The sequence below is a fragment of the Musca autumnalis genome, unplaced genomic scaffold, assembly GCF_047663935.1.
Source record: "Musca autumnalis isolate F117 unplaced genomic scaffold, ASM4766393v1 scaffold_5, whole genome shotgun sequence".
NCBI classification, from domain to species: domain Eukaryota; kingdom Metazoa; phylum Arthropoda; class Insecta; order Diptera; family Muscidae; genus Musca; species Musca autumnalis.
Window position 1 is genome coordinate 182,418,949 of NW_027412088.1, and position 18,480 is coordinate 182,437,428.

Genomic DNA, 18,480 nt, shown 5'->3' on the forward strand with positions numbered 1-18,480 from the left:
AATTTCTTGATGGATAGACTAACTATTGCTCAGCATTAGTTCTCGGCATTCAGAAATTCTTTGGTCTTACCGAAGTGATATCACTGAATTTCATAACATTCACTGTAGTTGTGAATTATTTGATAGATGATACGCCCAAAAATATATGGGATTATTAATATATTCATTGTTTTGACCATATATTAACTGTTACATATTGTCAAAAAGTTCTAGAAACAAGATAAAATTGGCCAAGAAGTCATATTAAAAAAAATAGCATTAAAAAATAGTAATGAAAATTATTTTATGAAAAGAATAAATCTAAAATAAGGTTTACATCTTTGCTAAATAAGACATTTTCGCTGAAATCCTGGCTACGTCCCTGATGGGGGCTATACCAAAACGTAGACCTATGTAAACATTTTATGGTAGATATGTTTTTTAGCCTCTTGAAACGCAAAATGCAAAGTTACAACCGACTCTGTGGTCAAATGGGACAATTACATTCAAAATATCTTAAAATGACGCGTACTTATATGGGGCCTTATATGGGGGCTATACCAAAACGTGGACCTATAGAAACAAAATTTGGTAGAAATATTTTTTTGCCTCTGGAAACACAAAATACCAAATTACAACCAATTCGGTGCTCAAATGGGACATATATCCTAAAATTTCCTTAAAACGACACCTTCGCGTCATGCGTCACTTTGTATGGGGGCTATACGAAAACGTGGAACTACATAGCCCGCTTTCAATACCAAAAGTCCTACATACATATAATATACTAGCAAAATGCCCGCTACTTCGTATGCGGAAAAGGAATAATATACAAATAAACAATATTTAATATGGATAACACTGAAAATTTTGATGTACTAATACCTATTTGAATTGACATTTAATTCCTTTCAAGTACTGCTCGTACACATTTTGTTTTGAATTTAAAAAAAAAGATCTCTACACTTCAACAGCGGCCTACATTTCAAATTCCAGTTCATGTTTTATTAGAACGGTATGGGTATTTTGAAAATTGTACCCATATTTTCTAAACTCATTTTGGAATTTGTCATTTAAAAATGTAGAATACCATTATTCAGAAGATGTTACCCTATATAACAGTTAATTTTTGAGACATTTTATTTTAGGCCTTTTTCTCAGGATGTAAAAACCTTCAGTTAATTATTTAGAAACCGAATTAGTGTTAACCTAGAAACAATAGTACATTATTCAGTACAATTTTTAAAATCCAGGACCTTAGCTCAAGCGTTACAGTTTTAGCTCTACTTGTTCACCCAATGTCAATGATATTACATGTAGAAACCTTTCATACATTTAAAGGCGGATTTAAATAAACATTCTGATCCAATCTCAACAGTGATCCTCATAACAAATTTCATTTATCGATTCACCCAATACCAGTGCTTCAATATTTAGTATTACTTAATACTCCTAGTACATTTATTGTACGACCACTTCTAAAAATGAACCTGTCAAATAGATAATATACCTATTCCTTAGCCCAATACCAAATTGATTGCAATTTTGTACTTTTCACACACTAATTATATTATTCCAGCTTCATTGCTACACCAACGTCAAATTTAATACCATTGCGTATTTCTCAATTAGTCAGCCAGCCCTAAGCCAAATTCAGTACCTATAATATGTATAAGTTAAAAAACTACTGCCTTTTATCCAAAACATAATCCCAACCGCAATTTAGTATTTTTCGTATACATAAGTACGTACACATAATATCGAATTTCACAATTTCAACTCTACTAATTTACACAATAACAGTTTGAACCAAATTCTGTGCCATTTTGTAATTTTGTAAGTATATCCACAACCACATCCATATCTCAACCCTACACATCAAGAGGGTCTATAATACCAAATTTCCGAATTCCATCTCTATTCATAATACCATTAATACTTTTCGTATGAAAGTACGAATTTCAATAACTATCTCCAACAGTAATTGCGAATTTCAAGATTCCACCTCTATCCGTCCACCCAAATCTAAATTGTACCAAATTTAGTAGCATTTAGTACTTTTCGTACCCATAAGTACAAATTTCCAAACCTTCCTCAATCCTACACTCCAACAGTAACCATAACTCGAAATTTCAGGATTCCAGCTGTATCCGTTCACCCAAATATAAATTGTACCAAATTTAGTACTATTTAGTACTTTCCGTACCCATAAGTACGATTTTCCAAAACTACCTCAATCCTACACTCCATAAGTAATCTTAATTATAAATTTCAGGATTCCATCTCTATCTGTTCACCCAAATCCAAAATGTACCAAACTTAGTACCATTTAGTACTTTCCGTACCCATAAGTGAGAATTTCCAAAACTTCCTCAATCCTACACTACATCTGCAATCTTAAATCAAAATTTCAGTATTCCAACTCTATCCGTTCAACTAAATTTAAATTGTACCAAATTTAGTACTTTCCGTACCCATAAGTACGAATTTCCAAGACTAACTCAATCCTACACTCCAAAAGGAATTAAATTCCAAATTTCAGGATTCCAGCTCTATCCGTTCACCCAAATCCAATTTGTACCAAATTTAGTACCGTTTACTATTTTTCGTACCCATAAGTAAGAATTTCCAAAAATACATCAATCCTTCACTCCATCAGTAATCTTAATTCCAAATGTCAGGTTTTCATATCTAAATCCAAATTTGGTACCATTTAGTACTTTTCGTACACATAAGTATGAATTTCCAAAGCTACCCCCATATCTCAATCGTACACTACAATGGTAATCTAAATTCCAAATTTCAGGTTTTCAGCTCCATCCGTTCTCCCAAATCCAAATTGTACCAAATTTAGTACCATTTAGTACTTCTCGTACACATAAGTACGAACTTCCAAAATCATTTCCTTATATCAACACCACTTCCCAACCTTGATTCCCATACCAAATATGAAGATTGTAGCTATATCCGCTCAAAATATACAATTGGTACCAAATTTAGTAACTTTTCGTACACTTATAGGTCGAATTTCCAAAAACCCTTTGTTACATCTTTCTAACTCTCCATTAGTTACCCTCATACCAAATTTCAGAATTCTAGCTCTTCCCGTTTGCCAAATACAAAGGGTGCCATATTTAGTACCTTTTAGTACTTTTCGTACCCTTCTAGGTCGAATTTCCAAAAACCCAGCCTTATCTCACCCCTACACACCGACAGCAACCCACAGTCAAAATTTCAGCTTTCTAGCTTCAGCGGTTTCGTCTGGGCTATGATATGTCAGTCACTCACTCAGTCACTCACTCACTAAGCTCTTTATACCCTATACCACAATGTGGAAAAGGGTATAATAAGTTTGTTTTCCCAAAAATTCATGTAACGCCGCGAAATATTCGTCGTAGACCCCTCATGTGGTATACCAAACTTCATATCTCGACGAGATAAAGCGATTTAGCGATGTGTGTCCGTCCGTCCGTCTGTCCGTCCATTAAAAATTGTAATCAAGCTAGAGGCCGCAATTATGGACCGATTGTCACGAAATTTAGTATGGAGGTCGGGTTTGGACCAGAATAGAACTGATTAGTTTTTGGCGATGATCGTGAAATGTTAAAGGGATGAAATGGACCAAAAACAAAATTTTTGCTCGATTTTGTAGCCGCTCTGTAGGTCGCAATAATAGTCCGATCGGCGCGAAATTTTAAACGTAGTTTTGGTTTGAGATGAAGAAGTAGCGTGCAAGTCAACGGTATGATCGGATAATATTTAGCGGGTTAAATTGATCAAAACTTTTGTGTGAAAATTGGTAAAATTTCTAATGCACATCTTATAACAGCTAGCCCGGAAAGCTAGTGCACAGGGATAGTGGTATAGGGTATCACATGGTCGGCCCCGTCCGACTATAGTCTGTTCTTACTTGTTTATATATATAGATTTTACCAAAACTTCATCCACCTACTTCAATCCGTTCGGAAGCTAGAGTGATTTCCACAGACGGACAGACGGACGGACATGGCTATATCGATGTAGAATTGCACGCTGATCAAGAACATATATAGTTTGTGGGGTCTACAATGATTATTCCGAGTAGTTACAAACGGAATGACAAACTTAATATACCCCCCATCCTATGGTAGAGGGTATAAAAAAATCGCCGGAGCGCTTTTTACTTAAATAGCGATTCAAGTTGACATTTTTAGGGTTTTTTTTTAGATTTTCACGATTTTGCTTGGAAACCGCAAGTCCTATCGAAATTGGTTTTACCGTTATTGAGAAGTTTGTCCCATTTCGCTTCGGCGATTTTTTTTCGTTTTACGATCTTTCTCATTTATGAACATTGTTGTTTCAGAATCCGCAAGAAATTCCCAGGTGTAAGCACCTTCCATTTAAAGTTGCTTCAAGAGCACCGTGTTGAGGTTTTGAAAAGTAAAAAAGCGTTCCCCTCCAATTTTTTTTTTTGTATTTGTATGTTTTCATATGACTCACCAGGCTATCTATTCTTTGATTCGGTACAAAATATAATCGGAACAATAATTTTAGAAGGTGTAATTTGGAAACTGCTAGAACGTGACATCAAATGTTACGGTGGTTACAACGCAGTAACCCAATGAAGACAATCGCCCTCCAAAAAATAGTTCCCCTTCCTTGAAATAAAACGCCAAGAGATTTTTGTTAATTATTTTTTTCTCATTTTATATGATTTTTATTTTCTTTTTTTTCTTTTCATTAATTATTTTCATTTCATATATAGAGTTTTACCATTTATATTTAAATTATTATAACTAGAGATTATGCTAAAATTACTTTTGTTAAATCTATTTTTTTTGTTTCTATATAATACATATATATAGTAAAAAAAGAACAAATATTTTAAGGTAAAAATCTTAAGGGAAGGGGGGACAAAGGTTGGGTAAAGTATTTAATACTACATAAAATTTCTATATAAATACAATGGTTATCGTGGTGGTGGTGGCGGCGGTGATTGTGGTTATGAGGAGGTAATTAAAAAAATGAAGGAGGAGGGAGATATTAAAATTTGTATTTTCTTCACTGGTAAAATAAATGCATTTTACATATATAGATATATATAAAAATCAAATACATACATGTACAAACATTTACATGGTATATAGAAAAAAACAAATACTTGGAGAAAAATAATTAGAAAATTCTAAAAAAATATTTTAAAATTATTCTTTTATTAAAAATAAAGATTCGTAATTTTTAGAAATATTTACAGGGTGGTGTAAAAATTATATTTAGTTAAAAAAAATATTTTTAATTAATTATATTTAGTTCAAAAAAATATTTAATTATATAATCAATTTTATTTTAAACTTAATATTAGAAAAATATTGTGCTTTATTTTGTTTAAGAAAAAATATTTTGAAATAATTTTAAATCTATGGCTTTCAACCCAAACAAAAGGAAGAATGTTAACACAAAATTTCAATAATTGAAACATTATATAATTTTCACATTTTTGGTCTAATATTATTAGATATACACAGTTGTAGATTTTTTTCGTATTTTTCCTTTTTTAATTTCTTACATTGTAATTATTTTATTAGTTCCAATTATAAGTTCTTTTGGGATATTTCTTTGTTGTTATTTTTTTTTAATTTTTATTATTTAATAATAATAGTTTATATTAATAGTCTTGTCGTTTATTATTATTTTGTTGGTTTATTATTGTAGCTAACTAAAGAATTTATTATTTAAAATTATTTTTTTTTACTATTTACAAATTTTATTAATTTTTATTTTTTTATATACATTTATGGTATTTTATAATTACTTTTTTTAGTTTAGCAAAAGCTCCTTTGTTGTTGTATTATTTATTTTTTCATAATTTTTATTTATATAATATTATCTTAAAATTCTTTTTAACATTTATGCTTTATAGTTGTTGTTTTTGTAATAGTTTTGCTCACTGCAGCTTTTTGTTGTTGTTGTTCTTTATGTTCTGTTTCATTTAAATGCTATTGTTTTTTATCTTCAATATGTATAAATTTCTTTAATTTGCTACAATTTTATATTTCTTTTTGTTTCATTTTAAGATTTGGGTCTTCAAATTGTTTCTTGGTTTTTAATTTTCTATTGGAAGTCTTTGTTTGGTTTGTCAACATTTTTTGTTCGTTTGGGCTGGTTAGTTTTGTGGTTATTAAACTAAAAATATTGGTTTTGGAAATAGCAAATTTCACACTTAAAATAGAGGAGACGAAACAGATAACTTCTTGATTATTTGGAAGTGACTATTCGAAGTATCTTCGAAAAATTGATTGTTCGTAGATTCGTCAAAGAATAAGAACCACCTCAGCATTTGTTAAAAAGTTGTCAGAAGACTTTCTAAATCTGCCATATTATTCCAAAAGACCCAAAACCAATTATTAGACACATTTTCAAAACATTTTAGGATGAAGGAAATTTCGGTTATAATTGAGTATTACTCAGTGTCGAACACGTTGCAGACAAACACTTTACGCCATCTACACATCAAATAAAACATTAAAATAAAACATCAGGGTTTATAGCTTTTCACCATATATTCTTCTAATTAAAGATCAATTTTAGTCATCACGCCCTACAGAAAACTCTTCAGGTAAGACCTTTGCGCCATCTATACTCAAATGATAAACGGTTGATCTTATTTATAGGCGGCAGGTTTAAGCATTTCAGTGGTCGTTGAATCCATATGGTATTTCGGCCAAGTAAAACTTCTCTATAACTGGTATGTTTGACACGCCGTTGAAACTCGATTATAAATGGAAGGTTCTTTACTAAAATAGTAACGGACATCACCCTTTGATGTGTAAGAAGTTTCCTCTATACTTTTTTCTAAAGGTCTGGAGAAGGGATTTTTACGCCATCTATACTTCAATTTTTTTTAATTCGTCCCATTAAATATTCAATGGACGTGAAAATACCTCTTTCTCATTTTTTTATACTGAGACGAGGTCTGAACTTATTAACAACCAAAGGACTTTTCAGGGCAAAAATAAGCCATCAGAGAAAAGGACTATTGCAATTATATTAGCTAGATGTCGTTCAAACAGATATTCAACAGACAGCAAGGCTATGCAAAGATCATTCGTATTTGTAATTTGTGAAAATATCTCGCATGGGAAATAAAAAACTTTTAAAATAAGTTCATTGCTGACTGGCAATTGCGCCCTGGTATAAAACTGAATATATGATTTTTACGCCATCTATACTTCAATTAATTAATTTGTATTGTCTTTAAGCGTCCCATCAGAACTTCAATAGATAGGAAAGTTGCAAAAGGGTCATTCAAAAAACAAAACAAAAAAGTGAAGAAGCCAGATCTGAAAAGCAAAACCCTTTTAAAATATATTATTGTTAATTGGTATTCATGACCTAGAATACAACTGAAACCATGATTGTGACGCCACCTATACGTTAATTTGATGAACAGCCCGAAATAAATAGCGAGCATACCTCTGGGCGTAACATGCAATACTACAGACTAGACCGCATAATGTCTAGACTTATTATCAAAGGACTTTCCTAAACAAAAAAGGATATTATGAAAGGAAAGAATGTTTTAAATGATTTATTAACAGAATATTTTGCAACAGCTCTCCTATAGACTAGACTCATATCAAATAACTTCCATAAAACCGACGAAGAGAGACATAAGGGACTGGACATCTTTTAAGAGCTGTGAGTAACGCCGGATAATTTTTAGGCAAATTATGATTCATATTTAAAATTTTGTTCAAATTTTCAACGGTGGCAAAATAACCCCTCAGTAATGTTGGCGACATTTCCTGAGTATTTCAGCCATGTAAAACTTCTCTACAAAGTGGTGTCTTAAGGCACGCCGTTCGGACTCGGCGATAAACAGTAGGTCCCATATGATTGAGCTAATATGAATCGGGGTGCACTCATTGATATGAGAGAAGTCTCCCTTGTCCCGTATGGGATGTTTGTGGAACAATTATAATTATATATATTATTTAAAATTTGTTAAGGCTTAAAAGACAGGATTATTTAGATAGGGTCTTTACGCAATATATATTTCATATTTAAGATCATTTTGTTGCGAGAGAAAAACATCTTCCAGAAAAACTAGAAGCTGAAAACATTTAGAATGAGTCGTTTTCAGTCGTCACTCCATGATTAAAAGCGCAGAGATGCCATCCATACACCATCTATATTTCAACATAATAATTACGCTAATAGCCCGAGGGAGATAAATTGTTGAACATACTTCCAGGCGGTATATTTAAACGTAAAATGAATAGCACCATACAACCGGTTTTTAATAAGCAAACTAAAATTTAGTTTAGGCCTATGGCCAAAGAAATTTTTCTGACAAAAACGCTATCAAAGAAGGTCTTTGATCATCTTCAATTCAACCTTTAAAGTTACGCCTAAGAGTCGGAAAAACTTATGTAAGACATTTTATGGATGGTCTTTAAATGAATATTCTTTAAAAAGTTCTTCTATACACAGAATAGATTTTCCATAAACCTTGAAAATGGGCGTTCTGTAATGCCTTGAGTTTGGCAAGAGTTTGGAGATTCTTTCAGCTTTCCAGACGAAAAAAACCAGAGATATTATATCTACGACATCTAGACTTCAAATTCAAAATGAATATTAGGCGAGTAGTCACAAAAAGATAATTTGTAGAGCATACTTCCCGGCGGAATAATTAAACGTGAAAGCATAAGTAGCAGTCTATCGGATTTTAAGCAGACCTAGATGGCTAAACCTAAACCAAAGGCGATTTCCAGGCAAGAAAAAAGCTTTCAAAAGAGTTCTTTGTTCAGAAGAACCTCACTCAATTAAACGTTTATAGTTACGCCTAAGAGTCTGAAAATCTTATGAAAGATCCTTTGTGGACGAATGTTCTTTACAAAGCTCTTCTAAAGACCTCCCTTAAATCTTCTATGAACCTGGAAAATGGCCGTTCTGTAATGCCTTAAAACTTTACAAGATGAGTTTGGAAATTCGTCAAGCTTTCCAGACGCAAATCCTAGAGATATGCTATTTAGGCCATCTAGACTTCAAATTCAAAATGAATATTAGGCGAGTAGTCCAAAAAAAGATCATTTGCAGAGCATACTTCCCGGCGGAATAAGTAAACGTGAAAGAATAAGTAGCAGTCTATCGGATTTTAAGCAGCATATTCTTACGAAATCTAGTCTTACTGCCAAAGCAAATTTTCTATGCAAAAAGTTGAGGTAATTTGGAAGAAATCGGTAAAAAAAATCCCAGAAAACCTTTGGAGCCATGTCTGAGAGTCTAAGAACCTTTTAAAAGATATTTTATGAACTGATAAGCCTTCGAATGGTTTTCTGGAAAATGACCGTTCTGTAATGCCTTTAAATTTTACGCGATGAGTTTGGAAATTCGTTCAGCTTTCCAGACGAAAAACCCAGAGATATGCTATTTATGCCATCTAGACTTCAAATTCAAAATGAATATTAAGCGAGTAGTCCAAAAAAAATCATTTGTAGAGCATACTTCCCGGCGGAATAATTAAACGTGAAAGAATAAGTAGCAGTCTATCGGATACTCATACTCTTACGAAATCTAGTCTTACTGCCAAAGCAAAATTTCTATGCAAAAAGTTGAGGTACTTTAGAAGAAATCCGTAAAAAAAAATTTCCAGAAAACCTTTGGAGCCATGTCTGAGAGTCTAAGAACTTTTTAAAAGATATGTTATGAACTGATAAGCCTTCGAATGGTTTTCTGGAAAATGGCCGTTCTGTAATTCCTTAAAACTTTACAAGATGAGTTTGAAAATTTATTCAGCTTTCCAGAGATCCTAGAGATGTGCTATTTAGGCCATCTAGACTTCAAATTCAACATTAATATTTAGTAGTCCAAAAAAAGGTAATTTGTAGAGCATACTTTCCGGGGGAATAATTAAACGTGAAAGAATAAGTAGCAGTCTATCGAAAAAAAAAATTACAAAAAACCTTTGGAGCCGTGCCTGAGAGTCTGAGAACTTGTTAAAAGATCTGTTATGGACTGATGAGCCTTCGAATGGTTTTCTGGAAAATGGCCGTTCTGTAATGCCTTCAAATTTTACACGATGAGTTTGGAAATTCGTTCAGATTTCCAAACGAAAATCCTAGAGATGTGCTATTTAGGCCATCTAGACTTTAAATTCAAAATGAATATTAGGCGAGTAGTCCAAAAAAGATCATTTGTAGAGCATACTTTCCGGCGGAATAATTAAACGTGAAAGAATAAGTAGCAGTCTATCGGATTTTCAGCAGCATACTCTTACGAAATCTGGTTTTACTGCCAAAGCAAATTTTGTATGCAACAAGTTGAGGTACTTTAGAAGAAATCCGTAAAAAAATTTTCCAGAAAATCTTTGGGGCCATGCCTGAGAGTCTGAGAACTTGTTCAAAGATCTATTGTGGACTGATGAGCCTTCGAATGGTTTTCTATAAGCAGCATAACCTCACTGCGATACCCTACGGACTTATCAGATACCCTACGGATCTGCCAAATTGAAGAAGAATATTTTAGATGAAATCTTTGCTAAACATCTTCCTGGACCCATTGAAGCCATGTCTGAGAATCTGAAAAGTTTATGAAAGATCTGTAATGGGCTGATGAGCCTTCGACTGGTCTTTTGTAGGCAGCATGCTTAGGTATCGTCCCCTATGAACCCGACAAAGAACCTTAGGAGAATATTCTAGAGGAAGCTCTTGCAAAATATCGTCCAGAGACACTTTGGAGCCATTTCTGAGAATCTGAAAACTTTATAAAAGATCTGTTATGGATTGATTAGCCTTCCAATGGTCTTCCGTAGGCAGTGTACTTCGCTATGATCTCCTAGGATCATATTGTATGTATATTGTATGGATCTGACAAATAACTTTGGAGAAATATTTTAGAAGAAATTCTTGGAAAAAATCTTCCATAAAATATTTATAGTCAGACCCAAGTACCTGAAAACTTGTAAAAAGATCTGTTATGGGCTGATTAGCCTTCAAATGGTCTTTGTAGGCAGCATACTTACGTATGGTCCTTTATGAACCGGTCAAATTGCCTTCTGAAGGCAAAAAACTCACCAATATATTGTATGAATTTGACAAACAATCTTAGAAGAATATTTTCGAAACCAGAAACCATTTGAAGGCAAGTTTGAGAATCCAAAAATTTTATAAAAGGTCTGTTATGGGCTGATAATCGTTCGACTGATTTTTTGTAGGGAGCATACCTCGCTATGATTCCCTAAGAACCCCTAGATGGGGGTTTTCTTATGTGGTCTGTTGAAAAGATAAGTTCTACTAGCTTAGGGCTACAATATTGCCAAAGACAGCAAGGCCAAATTCCTAATCGTTTCTGAGATAAAGTCCCGATAAATGCAAAAAAACTGTAGTTTTGGCCCGGTTTAGATGAGGCCATAAAATCCGAACTGGAGCTGACAGGACAAAACCCTACTAGGGTTTTTGTAGTCTCAATATGTACTTTCAAAAAATGCATACTAGAAGTTGTTATGCGTATTATGAAAATGATCGAAAATAAAAAAAAAATATGCTAAATCGTTCTGAACGCTGCAAAAATAGGGAAAGATAAATATCCGCATTACGTGAAAAGTTATCCAAATGAAGTACTGATTATCCAATATTTTTTTTTGTAATAATTTCTGTTCCATCTCATATTTTGCTGGTGTGAAATCTCCATTATCCACAAAAATCATATTGACTAACATCTACATCAAAATTGTTTTAAGTTTACTTATTTCCACATTAATTAATACTTCTTTTTAACACAAATAAAAATTGAAATAAAAATATTCACTTTGTTTTCACTGTACAATACAAAAAAATATAAAAAATATTTATAGGTATGTAAGTATTCCATGTTAGTGTGTACGTGTGTTTACAACTCTTAAACAATTGTGGTCCTTTCCGCTGACGTTGTACACGTACTACTCCCACCAATACACACCAATTGACATTTAATGTCATCTTTGGGTAATTCTCAGGAAGATATTGTCTCATAATTCCCTGTACTACCCAACAAAGTGCTAGTCGCCAACAGAGGCGATTGTGTTGTTGTCGTCGAACCGCTATATGGCGAATGTGTACGCGGTGATGTCAACAGTGACTGTGTTGCACCAATTGTTATATTCCCCGAGGTTAACGATGAGGTCAGCGCTGTTGGTATAGAATTTTGTTGTTGATGATGATGTTGCTGACCATTGTGATGGGGATGTGGTAGGGTACTACAATTACCTGGCTGCAGTGAAAGGCTACCCACTAAACCATTGCTGCTGGTATTAACGCCAGCGGTACCCGCGCTGCTATTTGTTTGCAGCGAACCATTCGACTGTCCACCCAGCAAAGGCATTGTACACGTGGTTGTTGAACCATACGGAGATGTGGGTGATGTGCGTGTCTCATAAGCTGGCAAATAGGAGCGTCCCGGTATGCGTGTATAAATATTAGGTGGTGTCCTTGTTGACAGTAGTGGTGGTGGGGCTGTATAAACGGGCCGCTGTGTAGCCGGTGCCCGTTGTGGGGTGTTGTAAAGACTAAAGGCGGGATTTGTTGTCAACGATAGTTCACCATACTGTAATGAGAATGAGGAAAGACAGAGAAACACAGTGACAATTAATTTAGAATTCATTAAAAGTTGTATAATAAAAATAAAAGTGTAAACAAATGTAAAAGTATTATTTGTTTCATAAAGGGTTATAAAGTAAGTATTCAAGTAAAAGGTTTTATATATAAAGGAGTCAGGATATTTGTGAAATAATGATCTTCAACGAAATTTTAAGAGTTGGAATTTAGCGATTTTACAATTATATATCAAGATGTTATAAAGTTATGAAAATTTTGAAAAGTATTCCAAGAAGTTTAAAAAATAAATTTGATATATCGATGACTTACATTCTCAACCTCGTATCTTAAAAAATAACGTTTTTCAGGAGAGATAGAAACCATAATTTTGATACATCGGTGGTTGGGTAAAAATTTAAATGCCATTATTCGAAAATTGGCCACACATAATTCCTTAATAATTGCATTTCAACTTTTTCCCAAAATCCAATGTTTAAAAATTTTTGGTTTTTTATTTCTCCTGAAAACTTTTTTAGGATACGAGGTTGAGAAATTTAGGCACCGATATATCGTAACGCCATCTTTATTTCAAACTTAATATCATCAGGTTGTTGTCTGAGAAAAGTTACTTTATGGGCAGTATCTTTTAGGAGCAGAGCAATTTTAAACATTGCGAAATATTTGAAAATATTAAAATAATCAAATGTGCCCCAAAGTCGAAAAATATTTTTATTTGTAAAATTTAGGGAAATTATTTGATAAAACCAAAGCACCACCAAAGCTGGAATATCCTCAAAAATATCAATGGCATCCAAACCTGATCTTGAAATAGATTTGTATATCCCTCAACGACATCTGTATTTCAAACCAAGATTATTAGTAATTGCCTCAGTAAAGTTACTTAACGAGTGGTATATTTTGAGGGGGAATCTTTAAAAAATCAAGTGATGTGGACCTTTAATTCAAGTATTTGGATAAAAGTTTAAACTAAGAGAATCCTCAAAATTGTGTATGTTAACCAGGAAAATTTTTTATATCCCTTAGCGTCATCTATACTGCAAACCAATATAAGTAGTTTGTTATAGAGCAGCCTATTTTTGGGGGAATATCAATCTTCAAGAGAAGCGAGCCTTTCATTCTTTTTTTTAAGTTATAAAATTTTTGAAAAGTGTTCCAAGAAGTTTACAAATTTAATTTAATATATCAATGCCTTACTTTCTCAACCTCGTATCTTAAAAAATAACGTTTTTCAGGAGAGATAGAAACCATCATTTTGATACATCGGTGGTTGGGTAAAAAATTAAATGCAAGTATTCCAAAATTGGGTACATTTAATACCCTAATAAATGCATTTAAACTTTTTTTAAACCCTGATGTTTAAAACAATTATGGTTTTTTTATCTTTTTTTTTAGGATATAAGGTTGAGAAATTTAGGCAACGCCATCTTTATTTCAAACTTAATATCATCAGGTTGTTGTCTGCGAAAAGTAACTTAATGGGCAGTATCTTTTAGGAGCAGAGCAATTTTAAAAATTGCGAAATATTTGAAAATATTAAAATATAACAAATAATCAAACGTACCCCAAAGTCGAAAAATATTTTTATTTGTAAAAATTAGGGAAATTATTTGAGAAAACGAAAGCAGGCTAGAATATCCTCAAAAATATCAATGGAACCCAAAACTGATCTTGAAATAGATTTGTATATCCCGCATCGACATCTAAACTTCAAACCAATATTATTAGTAATTGTCTCAGTAAAGTTACTTAACGAGTGGTATATTTTAAGGGGGAATATTTGAACAATCAATACTAAACTACATTCAAGAAATATGGACCTTTAATTCAAGTATTAGATAAAATTTCAAACTAAGAGCATCATTAAAATTGTGTATGTTAACCAGAACAACTTTTTATATCCTTAGCGCCATCTATACTGCAAACCAATATAAGTGGTTGGTGTTAGAGCAGCCTATTTAATGGGGGAATATTTAAGAAATCAATACCAAACTTGCTTCACTAGAAGCGAGACTTTCATTCTCAGAATTTTCCATGTTAACCAAGAAAAGATTTGTAGATCTTTTAACGTTTTCTATAACTTAAACCAATATTATTGGTTGGTGTCTGAGAAAAGTAACTTCATGACCAGTACTTTTAGGGGGAATACTTAAGCACCCAAAACCGAACTATCTTCAAGAGATTCTGGTATCAGATAAAAGTTTAGAATAAAGTGTCCTCAGAATTTTCCATGTCAACCAAGAAAATATTTTTATATCATTCCGAATTACCTTCAAGAGAAGCGGACCTTTCACTCAAGTGTTACATAAAAGTTTTGACTTAAATATCCTCAAACTTGTCTATGTTAACCCAGAAAAAATTTGTGTATACATTAACGTCATCTATACTTTAAACCAAGTTTAATGGTTGGTGTCTAAGAAAATTAACTTAATGGACAGCAAGTTTTAGGGAGAATATTTAAGAAAGCAATACCAAACTAACTTCAAGAGAAGCGGGCCTATCATTCTAGTATCAGATTAAAGGTTAAAATTAAAGTACCCTCAAAATTTTTTCTTATGTTAACCAGAAAAAATGTATATCTTTTAACGCCATCTATACCTTAAACCAATATTATTGGCTGTTGTCTGAGCAACAAATTTTAGGGGGGAATATTTAAGAAAACAAAACCTTTAAGAGAAGCGATGATTTCATTCTAGCATCAGAAAAAACTTTAGACTAAAGTATCCTCATAATTTGTCATGATAATCAAGGAAAACTAATTTTATATCCTCTAACGCCATCTATAATTTGATGTAGGAGAAAAGTAACTTCATAAGAAACATTTGTTGGGGTAATTTTTAACAAAGAAATACCGAACTACCTTCAAGGGAAGCGAAACTTTCCCTCAAGTATTAGATAAAACCAAGGAAAGATTTTTGTATCCTTTAATGCCACCTATACTTTAAGCCATTACTATTGGTTGGTGTCTGAGAAAAGTCACTTATTCAGCACACTATGATAAAGAAGCATATTTAAGATATCAATAGCGAACTACCTTCACGAGAAGTGGGCATTTCATAGTATTTTATAAAAGTTTAGACAAAGGGTTTCCTCAAAAATAATAAAATAGAATGTTATCTCCCTGAAGTACAGGTATACATTAAACCAATATTATTGGTTGGTGTCTGAGAAAAATAAATAATTTAGCAGCAAATTTTAGGAAGAATATTTAAGAAATCAATACCGAACTACCTTCAAGTAAAGCGGGCCTTTTATTCTAGTGTTAAATAATAGTTTTTTATTTTATTCAAAACTGAACTACCTTTAAGAGAAGCGAGCGTTTTTTTTAAGTATTCGATAAAAGTTTAGATTTGAGTATCCTCAAATTTTTCCATGTTAACCAGGAAAAGATTTTTCATATCCATTAACGCCATCTATACTTCAAACAACTATTGTTGGTGTGTGTCTGAAAAAGTAACTTAGTGAGACGTATTTTAAGGGGAATATTCAAGAAATCAAAACCGAACTACCTACAAGAAAAGCGGGCCTTTTATTCTAGTGTTAAATAAAAGTTTAGACTAAAATGTTCTATGTAAATGAGGAAAAGATTTTTTCATATCCCTTAACGCCATATACTTCAAACCAATATTGTCGGTGGGTGTCTGAGAAAAGAAACTTCATGAGAAGCATTTTTATGGGGAATATTTAAAAAAATCAATAACAAACTACCTTCAAGAGAAGCGGGCCTTTCACACAAGTATTAGATAAAAGTTTAGAATAAAGTATTCTCAAAATGTTCCATATTAGCCAAGGAAAGGTTTGAAACATTGGTGGCGTTAAAGGATATAAAAACTTTAACGCCACCGATGTTTCAAACCATTACTATTGATGGATGTCTGAGAAAAGTAACCTCATCACCACCATATGTTAAGGGAGAATATTTAAGAAATCAATACCAAACTACCTTCAAAAGAAGCAGACCTTTCACTCAATTATTAGATAAATGTTTTGTCTTAAGTATCCTCAGAATTGTTCATGTTAAACAAAAGAAGAATTTTCCTATATACTTTAACTCCATCTATACTTTAAACCAATATTATTGGTTGTTGTGTGAGAAAAGTAAAAGAAGTAAAAAGAATTTTTAGGAGTAGCGTGCGAGAAGCGGTTCTTTGGTTTTAGTATCAGATAAATGTTGAGACTAAGGGTATCCTCAAAAACGTTCACCTTTTTCCCTAAAAACAATTTTGGAAAACGGCCCTAGATGTTTAAAGAATGCAAAAATTGATTCGACAGATATCTTATTGCCATATATATTTCAAATCAAACATTATTGGGTCAAGTCTATGAAAAATGAACTAATGAACAGTGTAAATTTTTGGGGGAATATTTAAGAATTCAATACCGGACTACGATCATAAAATACCAGCCTCTGCTTCTAGTATTAAATAAAAGTTTAGATCGAGGATATGCTCCAAATTATCAAAGTATATGTATATTCCTTCTTATAACCCTCTTCTCAGTAACTTTTATGTACAAAATGTTTGCTTGTTAATCGAAAATGACTTATCTGGGAATAAGGACAATAAAAAACAGTACATCAAAAACAAGAAGGACAACTCTTTGCATTGTGGACACTGGACGGACGCTCACCAAAGGGAAAAACAAAATATGTAATTAATTTATTGTTTTTAATTGGAAAAGTTTTATTAATAAACAAATGAAGTTACTTGGAATCAATTCTAAAGTTGTTACGGGTAGTTTTTTTTTTCGTCCACATAGAGGAAGGCAATAGGTCAAATAAGTTATTCGCAGGAATTTGTTGAAAGCTTAATACAAACTATAAGGAAATTAGTAATAATATGGAAAGGAATATTCTGTGGATAAAGTGGAATTAAAGCCACACCTTAATCCACAGGGAAAAAGTTATATTATATTTTAATAAAAAATAAAAGCCTTTCTTAGGGTAATGTAGAAGCAGAAAATACAAGCCAATGTTCAATGTGGACCTTAAGTAAAGGAAAATAAAAATGAATACCAAGGGTCTTGGGTCATAAGTTCTATTGCTAAAACAAACATCTGGTATTGTTGCTTCTTAATTTGAAACATGAAATCTACTTTCAGGATGTAAATATTATTAAGTTTTTCAAAAAGTATTGCATATCTTTAGGAAGTGCAAAATTACATCTCAATAAGTGGAGAGAGTTAGAAAGTCACCGAAAAACTAAAACTCGATGTGGACCTTAAGTAAAGGAAAATAAAAACAAATACTAAGGGTCTTGGATCTTAAGTTCAATTGCTAAAGCAAATACCTGGTATTGCTACTTAATTTGAAACATGAAATCTACTTTCAGGATGTATATATTATCAAGTTTTTCAAAAAGTATTGCATATCTTTAGGAAGTGCAAAATTACATCTCAATAAGTGGAGAGAGTTAGAAAGTCGCCGAAAACTACGGCTTAGTAGTCAATTAGGAGTGTGCTTAGGCACATGGGAACTGTAGAATGCAGAGACACACGCATTGGAGTGCCAAGGGACCACCCAACCGATATTAAACATTTTCACACACTGCTTGAACATTTTCTTTTCAAAAAGTCATATTTGGTCTAGTGGGTTTAGAATTTCTGTGCAGGATAAATTAAGTTATTCAAGAAGTAAAGCATAATTTTAGCTACTATTAATAATTTAGGCCTAGTCATATTTGGTCTAGTGGGTCAACCAGAAATGAATTTGTGTGCACATTAGTGGTTGGATAAATTAGATTATTCAGAAAGTAAACCATGCTTTTAGGTATTATTAATAATTTAGGACTACTAATCTCTGTGGATATAAATATTTTTCCTCATTTTCCTTTTAAAACAACATTTTGTTTTAAAGTCACGACAACTGCTGATAAATGATGCCAACTCCTAATCAATGTCTTCTCACAATCTATCGCTAAAAAAACTCAATTTC

At 32.5% G+C, this 18,480-nt stretch overlaps 1 protein-coding gene across 1 annotated transcript in view; it reads right to left on the bottom strand.

Annotated features, from left to right (window-relative positions):
• Positions 1 to 7,705: 7,705 nt before the first annotated feature.
• Positions 7,706 to 18,480, bottom strand: part of side-V (sidestep V) — a 330,904-nt gene continuing 320,129 nt past the window's right edge. Inside the window, exon 14 of the mRNA XM_073989244.1 lies at positions 7,706 to 12,540. Within this exon, the coding sequence (XP_073845345.1) occupies positions 11,950 to 12,540 (591 nt within the window). The 3' untranslated portion in view covers positions 7,706 to 11,949. The remainder of the gene's footprint in view (positions 12,541 to 18,480) is intronic.